The sequence below is a fragment of the Colletes latitarsis genome, chromosome 1, assembly GCF_051014445.1.
Source record: "Colletes latitarsis isolate SP2378_abdomen chromosome 1, iyColLati1, whole genome shotgun sequence".
Taxonomy (NCBI): domain Eukaryota; kingdom Metazoa; phylum Arthropoda; class Insecta; order Hymenoptera; family Colletidae; genus Colletes; species Colletes latitarsis.
This window is the reverse complement of record NC_135134.1, coordinates 39,941,840-39,953,123: the sequence shown is the minus strand read 5'-3', so window position 1 is coordinate 39,953,123 and position 11,284 is coordinate 39,941,840. Positions and strand designations below refer to the sequence as shown.

The following is an 11,284-nucleotide window of genomic DNA, read 5'->3' as shown; positions in this document are numbered from 1 at the left end:
ATTACATTATAATAAAATAACGTACTAAATAAAAAAAAATAAAATTAAAATATATGTACAAAGTAGACCATAGACAATCACACATAAAATCATTTCTATTTAGAAATTATTATCAACTAAGTACTGAAGAATAATTTTTTATATAAACGGCGAAATTATTTAAAATCTCGAGACGTTGTAGTATGTCGGGAGAGGGTGCAATTGAAGCATTAGAATAGAAACAAGAGGGATAAGCGTGTACACGTGTTCGAAAGATCGCCAAGTGTACTCGTGTGTTCGTTAACTACGGAGATAAGGTGCTTATATGTAGGTGACACGTGCTACGAAAATACACGCCTAAGGACTACTCCGGAGGGAAGCGACAAGATAAAATTAGAAGGAGAGAAAAGCGCGTCGTCGAAACGTTTGTTTTACGGTCCCGCCCGGTTCCACGACATTCGCCGCAATTTTTCTTTCCACGTCCACTTACGGCACAGTGAAACGCTCCGATTCAGTGAACAGAAGGTTCCTACGGGTTCCCCGGAACCCGTAAATTAATAATATCGTCCTGCAACGTGGAATCCGTTCCGTCCTCGAGCGTACATTCCTCGCAAGAAACGCAGAATCGAGCAGTTCCCGCGAATAATGATTTCATTACAGGCAACCTTATTTATTAAAGAAAAATTGGGCCATCGTGATGTGTTACAATTGAATTTAATACTTATTGACTTTGCTCAAATTTTCTCTGGGACTCGAAAGGCCTACAATTAATGTATACTCAAATGAAACTTCTTTTTATTTCGATATAACTCCAACAGGATATTTTTAATAATTTCTCATTGCTAAAATGATTTCGTGAAATTTATAAACGAAACTATTTATAGACATTGCAACGCATGGTGAAAGCCATTTTGAATAAAATAACTAAAATAAGTTTCACCAATATTAAAATTTATGGAAGATCTAGATTACTAATTGTGTTCACGCAAGAAAATTTTTAAAGACAATATCATTCGAAATTGAAAAAATTAAACCGGTGGATCCCATACTCCAAATTCATTTGGCTAAATCACGTAATTTTTGTAATAAGTTATTCTTTGGAGCCTATAATATTTAGTATTCTTTAAATTATAGACTTTGAGACGATTTTAGAAACGTCGTCCAATTTCCCTGGTGTTATACTACCTTTGAAAAGGGTTCGAAAAATCTTGGAAACGAAACTTTTCTTATTGACAGTCCCTTCCCAGGGGCGTTGCTGGATGACTAGCGTCCGCAAATTCGTCAACGCGGGAATAGGTTTAAAAATAAAGACGTACCCCCGAAAACGTGGCGCACTATTGGCGTTTCTGCTCATTAAGATAATTGAGTGGGCTCGAGGCTTTGCCACGATAACTCATTCAGAGACGCCGTTCCCTCGGAAAAAGTAAATATGTACAAGGAGAACGAGGAGTACAAGAGACTGCGTGTTCGCTAAATGAGTTACGCGAGTAACAAAACCACCGGATAATTCATCGTGCTTGCTTTTCCCATTTGATCCCTTATACGTGGCATACATACATGACTCACGTACAAATTTTTCAGTATACACGATTACATTTATCAAATTCATCTGACACATAATTCTTGCACAAAAATTTCAGAGACTCTATGTGCCCGCCATGTTGCATTCGTCGGTGAACCGATACATAACCGGTGCAACGTTTAGACTAATTTTCAAAATTTATTTTAAAATTGTAATTTGTATATCAATGACGTATATTATATTCAATCATAAATTAAATTAATACGTACTTAAAACATGAACTGATTGATTGAGAGCAATCTATACTATTTTGGAGCAGTATTTTTAGTAGTTAATGAATAATACATAGTCACTTACTCTTGTTTATGCCTCAATGGCAAAATGTATTTTTGTTTGTACGTTTTAAGTCATGTATCTATGTTCTAGGACGTCATTTTAAATATCTTCGTTAACAGAGTGAGTGTAAGCGATATGCTAAAAACTAGGCCTCTTTAAAAATATTCTTCAAATAAAAGGTACTTTTTTTTCTTACGTACAATAAGATTCTGGAATGAAAAATATACTATTCTATATACTTCGTGTGTCCCCTACATCTCCACCCATTACAAAATTATTGTGACCATATTGTATACTCTTTGAAATCAAGCAAGTCTTACTTTAAACTGTTTCTAATATTGTTAACAATAAACGAATTATTCAGTCTGTTTCAAATCTATTTTCTGGAATTTTTTATCATCGAAGGGATGAGACCTTTAATAAGAAATTGCTATTAATCTAAGCAAATATTTAGTAGGTATAATAATGAAAATGTTAAAAGCATTGTAATATACTAAAAAACGATCGTTAAAAGTAAAAAAATTTTAATTCCTGCACGTGCACGTATAGAAAACAGCGCCAGGAAGATCTCGACCATATTGTGCGTAGAAGAATGCATGGCTTCTTTGCGACGGATAGCGTATTTGCTCTTCAGAGGGGCAAATGTCCCATTAAATCGACGGTTATGTTTCTAACGGTATTTCCGCGCGCAGGAATTGCGCGCACGTAACGTGTCACCTATTCGGCACATCCGTGTTTAATAGCTTCTGCTTCTGCTTCTTATTTCGACCCGACTATGAATGAAATTTCGCTTCGTTCTGCTTGATCTGGCTGGTATTCCACGCGAAAGTATCCTTCCGTCAACGTTACGCATTAACTCCGCTGTTGCGTTCAGGCATACTTGACCCCAAATGACTCTCAGAAGCTTCGAGATACAAAAACTCTACGCCGTCCAGAGTAATTACAGAATCACCTATTCGAGGGACTTGTCAGGAATCTCCGACATGCCACGTAAGTTACATTCTATTTAAAAATATTTTTATATCGAATACACCGCGCTTATGTCGTCCCTTCTAAATTCCCTACAAGCGTAATTCTCCAATTGATCGAGCTTTTCAAATTTTTTAATGAAAATTTTACTCTTCACGATCAAATTCTGAAGCTATTTTTTTTCAGAACGAAGCAACTCCGATTGTACGGCCACTTGCTGAAGTATTTGAACAAACGATAAGAATACAAAATAATGTTTTTTGATATAGATTTAATAATGCAAATTTCATAGACGTTTGTTACAATTACGTTGCATTGTAGAAATTGAAGAAACAGAACGAAATAGTGATGTAAATAGAAAAAATCAATAGATTAAATAAATGATTTTTCATAAATCGATATAATATTAGACGATAACACATTTCTAACGAACCTAAATTTATTCTATACTCAGAACAATTACACTCACGACTGATAATTTTACGAAGCACCAGAAAGTGATTTAGAGCAGTGTCACCAACGCGACGGATATTGGAACTGTGTTTGTATGGCAACGTCTCACCCCAGTCTAGTCCCAAAATCCCCTCTTCATTATCCCTACTCGATGACGTTGAAGCCTCGTCAGGTACACAAGGGTAGGTCGGACTACTTGTCGTGGAAACCAGCGTTAATAATAATCTTTCCATTTATTTAAAAACCCATCAAAACTTCTGCATAGACCCAATACACCTATATAAATTATACAGAAACTCGATGCGACTGACGTTGCAACTTTGTTATCATTTTTGGTACGAAAAATCATTCTAATATTATCAAAGCTTGCCCAAATATGTCCTCAGTATTTATACAAGATTATCTATACAAATTAAGGATTCGAGACGACATTGTCACGCATATAATGGATCAAAATTGGATCAATTTTTCAGAAAGTATTATTCTCTCCAAGTAAACGAGAACCATTTCGAAAGAAATTAAATGAAATAACAAATACATACGAAACCTCTTAAAAAAAGCGAAAAATTATTTCTAGAAGTCACGCGCGAACCACAATGCCGCAAAAGTCCTCGGCGAGTTTTCCCTTTCGCGCGTCGGTTAACTAAGATTCCACGGTGAATCGGCCATCAAAATGATAAACTCCTCTCCTCCCATGAAAGAAAACGGGACGTAACGTCGGTGCATTTATATTCGTACTCTATTTACGAGGGTTAATAGATCGAAATTCGAAGCGCGAGGGAACGCGATGGTGTCTGGTCGCTCCAGGAGCGGCGCCACCAATCGAGTGACGTCCGTCGGTAAGGTAGAGCCATCGATTGGTTGCGACGTTGCCGGTTCTATGGGACATTGGCGTAGAAGGGCGCTGGGAAGGAGGGCTAGTGACGGTGGAATCGCTAATACTTGGTAACGGTGGTGCGCAACGAGGGTGAGAAAAAAAGCGGTGTCGCGAAAATGTGAATTCGGGTCGGACCTGGTGGACACGTGGGTCATGCGTCCGTCTCGCGTCGCGACTGCACGCGTCGTTGCACGGCCACGCGGCGACGCGGTGCTTTCGTTTCTGGTGTTCCGCGAAATTACGCAATGATGGGACGTCACGATGCGTGACACTACGTACGAGGATCCTTGTGGCTCCGTTCGCTCGAGGGTTTGCTCAGCTGTTGCTCGTGGATGAACAGTATGTTCGTTTCGGTGAACAAGTTCCGCGCGTTCGGTTCAAGCCAATGATTCCCGAAACGAGACGGGACGTTCGGTCTGACGACGACGGTCCTTTGTGTTCAAGGTTACCAATATGAGTTTTCTCCGAAGACGATTTCGTATCACTCCGCTACGAGCGTTGGCGGCGTTCTTCCTCATGGTAGTGCTGTTCTGGTACAGCCTCAGTCGGCAAGAGGCGCCCAGGCAACCCTGCAGCGTCCCCGAAGAATTTACAGAGAAACTGCACGAGCTTGCCTACAGGTCCACATAGTCCCTAACTACTGGCTGCTGATAAGTTCTTATCGAAATGCTCTGTGGTTGATAGCTTTATCGTAATAGCACAGACGGGATATACGAGTAGACCTTTCACCAGAGACGAGGTATACGAGTAGACTGTTGGTAATGTTACGAGTGACATGAAAATGGTAATGGGGCTCTAGAGCCCCAGAAAAATGAGCCGAAAAAATACATTGGATGTAAAGTCTACTGGTATACCTCGTCTGTGGTAATAGGCTGATTGCCGCATGGCTAACATTTTTGGCAATTAGACTGTTCTGTTGATATGAACTACTTAAGGTTGATTTATGTTATCCGTTTAGGCAAATACATTTGGTATTTATACCATTAATCCACATTTGGTAACTTCAATCACAAATAGTCTTTTGTAATATAACAATTGATCTCTCTTTTATCGATTACTGCATTATATTTGCACTACACAATATTATTATTTCTGTATGTCATTCGGTTTGATTCTTTCCAGTCTTGTAATATTAAACCTACCACGACCGGTGAAATGACCGTTTTTAAAATTTCGTTTCTTATAGTATACATACAATGAATTTTACAATATTCACTGCTATTTTTACTGTTTGTTTTCCGAGAAAAATATGTAGTCTGCCTTGCCTACCACGATCGATCGATCATCCGACCAATTGAATGATTTATATTTGAATTGGACAAAATTTGGTACCAAATTCTGGTTAACTTCTCTTTAAAAGAGAAGGATATCTCACGAATAAACATCAAAACACAACTTTCTATACAATGGAAAAATTAGAAGTACGTTGCCTTGTAAAAGAGAAAAAGAAAGGTCATTTGACCGGTCATGGTAAGAATGGATATACATGAAGTGCCGGTAGGTTTGGCGTTAAAGTCTATAACCAACGCTTATATGTAGAATCACGCCTATGATAAATTCAACATAGTTGCAATCCACCACTTAGACTGCTGATCTTCTAATTTGCTTCTAACAACTTTCAATATTATTTCTACATATTTATAAAAACCCCGATTGATGAAATCCTAGCTGAAACGTTCGTTTGATCTCTCTAGAGCTCACCTGGTGTTGGCCAAATTGGGTATCGTGCACTTTCTGTGCCTCGGTGGGCTTTGGGGTCAAGTTCGGATCGGTCGTGCGCTACCCTGGGCGCGTAAGATCGAACTCTGTCTAGTGGACACGCTACGCGACGATGTCCTGATCACGAAAGCGTTTCGCGAAGTTGGCCTAAGTGCCACGTACTTGCACGCCGCCGGGGTGTACCGTATACAGGAGCACGAGGTCGGTGAAGATGCGCCCAAGGTGGAGGTAGTCGTTTTCGAGGAAGATGCCGTGGTAAGTTTACTTTTAACGTTTTGTATCTATGTAATTAAAATTCTAACTTGGTTTACAATTTTACAATTTATAGAGCATTGAAACCGATATAGATAGACATTTTTAGAATTTTTATCTGCCTATTCTGGATTAATTCATAATCTGCTTTACCACAGAGCCATCATACTATTCTTTGTTCTCTACTTAGAATATTTGATGCAAATTGATGAAGTTATATTTTATAATAGTAAAAATAGCACTTTATTAACACAGGTTAAGTATGGTGGTCTCTTACTATTGGTGAAAGCTTAGATACTGAAACACTTAATAGTCATTCGGAGGGTGTATATACAGGGTGTTCGGCCACCCCTGGGAAAAATTTTAATCGGAGATTCTAGAGGCCAAAATAAGACGAAAATCAAGAATACGAATTTGTTGATGAAGGCTTCGTTAAACAGTTATTAACGTTTAAAGTTCCAACCGTACTGAACTTTTTTCTCGAAAATGGGTAGGATTTCGGGGGTATGTCTATTCACCAAAAATGATTGAAATTGACCCCCGTAATCGAAAATAATTTTTCCAGAATGATTTGAAATTTTCTAATTTTGTAGAAAAATTTCACACATTTTCGAATTTTTTTCTCGAAAATGCGTAGGATTTCGGGGGTATGTCTATTCACCAGAAATGATTGTAATTGAACCCTGCAACCAAAAATAATTTTTCTAGAACGATTTGAAAATTTTTTTTTTCGTCGAAAAATTTAGGCACCTACCCCCTGTCGATTTTTCTTAAAAATTAGTTTTTCATTTTTAGTAATTTTGTTTGACGCCCTACAGAAAAGTTGTCTAATACTTTTTTGTAGGTACCCATGAGCTCTACTTCAGAAAAAAGTTTCATTGAAATAAATTCACAATTGTACGAGTTATGGCTGTTTGAAAATTGGACCATTTTTATGGAATTTTTCTCATTTTGCGGGGTCAAGGAACAACTTTTCGAATATTTTTGCGATTTGTACATATTCTCCATCAAAATACGCGTAGGTTGCTTTTTTAAACATTAAAATCGGTCAATCCGTTCAGAGGTTATGACGTTTTAAAGATTCGCATGAAAATTCGGGCAGACATTTCTGGCCAGAAATTATATTTTCGGTAAGGAATTTTTTTCTCGAAAATGCGTAGGATTTCAGGGCTATGTGTAATGACCAAAAATGATTGTAATTGACCCCCGCAACCGAAAATAATTTTTCCAGAACGATTTGTAATTTTTGAATTTAATTGTTAATAACTTTTTAACGAAGCCTCCATCAACAAATTGGTATTCTTGATTTACGTCTTATTTTAGCCTCTAGAATTCCCCATTAAAATTTTTCCCAGGGATGGCCGAACACCCTGTATAAGAATAGATGGTCGATCAAACTTGCGGGAGAAGCGTTGAGAGCGTAGCCTTCTGGCGGCGAGCAACAGAGTTAAAAAGCATTAAGATGCTCAATTTAATTTCTTAAAACCAAGTTAAAGCGATGTCTAAAAGAGTAGCGGCAGAAAAATCTAACTTTCTTTCTTCCATAATATATTCAATAGTTACAACATATTTTTAACAGAAGTTATTCATGTAAACAGTACTATATACACGTTTTATATAAACGGAACATTCCTGAATGCGGAACATAATAATTATTCTCGAAACGTGCGAACACATGAAGTTCCTTAACGACTGCTACGTGCTGTATTATTCGCAAACGACTTGTTTCTGCATGAATAGCGATGCTGCAACGTTTTGCGAGACTATAGAGCTCGCAAATTTAACATCGCAGTATCATCCGTTACGTGTTATAAATTCGGCGAGTAGTCGCGAATATTTCGTGCGATTTACGACGCGTGTTTTACGTACGTCATAATCGGGGCACGGAAAGTTGCTTTTTGGCACGACTTTTGGCAATAAAGCGGCGAACAATACGAATTTTATTAGACGAAAAATTATTCTCTCTTCATTAATCTGTGAAACAAATTGGAGTGAGTCTTTATTTCTCAATCAGCCTGCCTACTTAAGGGGGTATTCTTGTCTAGAATATGATATTTTCAGTTTTTTTCGGAATTTGTGGCCGAACACTCTGTATATTTTCAACGACATGTACTTTAAGAAAGCGTAATAGAAAAGGTCGATTTTTGAAAAATTCTAGATAAAAATACCCCGTTAATGTTTTTATTGTTTCTTTCTTTTTTTAGACGCAAATGGTGAGGAGAGTGGGTTGGACAAGAAGAGTATTGCCTCCGGATTGCGAGTTCTCCCCTAGTTTGCAATGCTTCCCACCGCAACTGGTGATTCCTCCGTTACCAGCGAAACAATTTGGCGGTCGATTAATGCCTGTACCCAGAGAGGGTATCGAACTACAGAAGTATCACTACCCTAACGACTGGTGGCTCGAGGTGAAGCCCACCGATTGCACCGAGCCTCAAGAACTCGGCGCGTAATACTCGATTTCGATGCAGCGAGGATTCGCGATAGAAAATTAATCATAACCCGTTGACAGGAAAAATTGTCCTCTGGGACTACTAAGCAGGGATCATGCTCCCATGCTACGTTTACTCGTACTGTTAATCATAATATTTCGGTATCGATATTTTTACTGGTAAATTTTCTTTCTAAAATCAAGATTCACGGGTGAATGTTGGGGCATAAATTACAGAAAGTGGCCAATTTCATCGTTAAACTAGTTATTAATTTGTCTACGATGTTGGTACTACTACGGAATCTCGTTTGGTTGAGGGTGGATCGATGTGAAAGTTCGTACTTCCATTTTTTAGAGACTTTCGAAATGTTCTATTCTTCCAGTTATCAATTATATTATTATAATTATTATAACAACGCCGTGAATGGAAAGAGGCACAGATTGGAAAAATAAAATTTTTCCGTGTGAATTAGTACCGATGAAAGTTAAATACTTATAGATTAGAAAAATTGTTCCTTCCGAGAGGCTGAATATTTTACGCGTTAAACGTCTTCGAATCGTATAAGTCGAACGTTTATTTAATAATACTATTTAGAAACTAGTCTGAGTGTTAACACTTAATCGTTTCCCTGATTCAATAGTTAAGATTATTTTAATTAATTTAATTAAGATACTTCAATGAAGAATTGCTTGTAGAATGGAAATTGTATTTTTTAAATTTGCTTAAATGATCCTCTTCCTATGTTTAAAAATCTTTTTACTAACATTGAATTCTATTATGTTAAACAAAGATACTATTGTCAAGTTAAAATCAATTCATAAAGATCACTGACCCAATATCTACTTAACTGTTGCATATTGTTCGACTAGATCTCTTCCATTTCTCTCAGAGAAAAAAGCTTGCATCGTGTAAAAATAGAAATCGTGTCTTGGTATGGTTCGAAAGGAAGGAATACGACTTTGAACAATTAATTGAATTTAATCTGACCGAAGTAACACGAAGACACAGCACATCGTGTGGTGTATTTATTTATATTTTCAATTATTCAATTTTTATCGATGTATGACAAGAGTTTATCAGCGTTGAGTTAAAAAATATAAATAATTAAGTAGTAAGAGTGCAGTAGAACAAAAGAAGGCCACTGCCTTTCATTATAGTATTTTTCATTTAAATTGAAGAACACTATAAATTGCATTTATAATTATATATTAATTTAAATAATTTACAACAATTGTCTGTAGAAATTACCTTAATTGGCAATATTGAAAGATGCACACAGTTTGGTGATGTGCTTCCCTCAAAGCTTTGATAATACCATTATTTATACGCATTTGTACCGCCTTTTTATACACAGTATTCAGAAAAAGAATCATTGTCGCTAGGATTTCATAAATTTTCCACATTTCTACAGACGACTCGTACACTTTAAACCGATATTAATTACAGAAAAACCAGTGAACGGTTGAACGATTGACGATAAAGCAGTTTGTACTTGATAAGAATATGTTAACTCTTGGCGCATGATTGTTTCTTTGCTTTGAGAAATTTTTACTGCGCGATGGACAAGAAAAGTGTACTTTCATGAAATGTATTATGTGATTTTGCATGTATCTGAACATCATTTATATTTTTAAGTGTTTTAAAAATGCGAAAGAAGGTCTAGTAAATACTAACGGAGTACTTATCTTCCTTTTCTAATATATATGATAATTAAACATATAATTAAGAATTGTTAACTGTTTTTAAATCACTAACTTTGTTTTATTTTTCATTCGTGTGACTGGAAATAATACTCGACGTAACTCAGAGTTCTGAACTTCAATGAATTCGACTTGACGTTTGATAAAAAAAATTAATAATACGACGTCGTTGTGAATAAATAATACAAATTTCCGATACTCGATTTACTACACTTCCATACGTTGTTAACTAGCGTTGCGTTTTTTATTTCAGTCATTTCATTTCGAATTACAAGCACCACTCGTCATATTTTATATGAATGCACACATTTGTATGCAATGTATTTCTTAAATAATGAACCGTCTGCATAATTGTAGTTGTCTCCTGAAACCTTCCACGAGATTAAATAAAATACGTATGAAAGAAAGAGATTTTTAATTAATTAATATCGTTTAATACTGTTTTATTCACTATTGTAGGAGTTATGGTTGTTAGAAAATTGGAGCATTTTTAAGGGATCTTTCTCACTTTACGGTTAAAGAACAACTTTTCGAACATTCTTTGAATTTCTAAATATTCTTCACCAAAATACGCGTCGTTTCCATTTTGAAATATTAAAACCCTTCGATCCGTTCAGAAGTTATGATTTTTTAAACATACGCATTTTCGGAGAAACGTTCCTGGCCACTCATTATATTTTCGATAAAGGATTCTTTTCTCAAAAGTGCATAGAATCTCGGGAGTATGTATATTCATAAAAAATTATTGTAATTGATCCCTACAACTAAAAATAATTTATTCAAAATGATTTGAAATTTTTTAATTTCACCGAAAAATTTGTCCACCTATCCCCTATCGATTTCTCTTAAATATTTGTTTTTAATTTTTAATAAATTTGCTTGGCGCTTTACGGTAATGTTGTTTAATACTTTTTTGTAGATATCCATGAGAAGTAATCGATAAAATAACCTCCGAATTTTCAGGTCGATAACACAGTCAGATTGGTCCACGAAAGTCTAAAAGGTGTAAGTACAGACGAGGTATACGAGTAGACCTTTCACCCAATGT

At 36.3% G+C, this 11,284-nt stretch overlaps 1 protein-coding gene across 2 annotated transcripts; it reads left to right on the top strand.

The window, feature by feature from the left end:
* Nucleotides 1–4,179: 4,179 nt before the first annotated feature.
* On the top strand, nucleotides 4,180–10,632 carry LOC143351864 (uncharacterized). 2 transcript variants are annotated; one of them, XM_076783916.1, is made up of 4 exons: nucleotides 4,180–4,475; nucleotides 4,581–4,756; nucleotides 5,831–6,110; nucleotides 8,312–10,632. In XM_076783916.1, exons 2-4 carry the CDS (start codon nucleotides 4,590–4,592, stop codon nucleotides 8,555–8,557), a joined length of 693 nt encoding a protein of 230 aa, XP_076640031.1. In that variant the 5' UTR covers nucleotides 4,180–4,475; nucleotides 4,581–4,589; the 3' UTR covers nucleotides 8,558–10,632. The 2 variants fall into 2 exon arrangements, with proteins under 2 accessions (XP_076640031.1, XP_076640022.1); XM_076783907.1 differs by having other exon boundaries at nucleotides 4,180–4,756.
* Nucleotides 10,633–11,284: the final 652 nt, after the last annotated feature.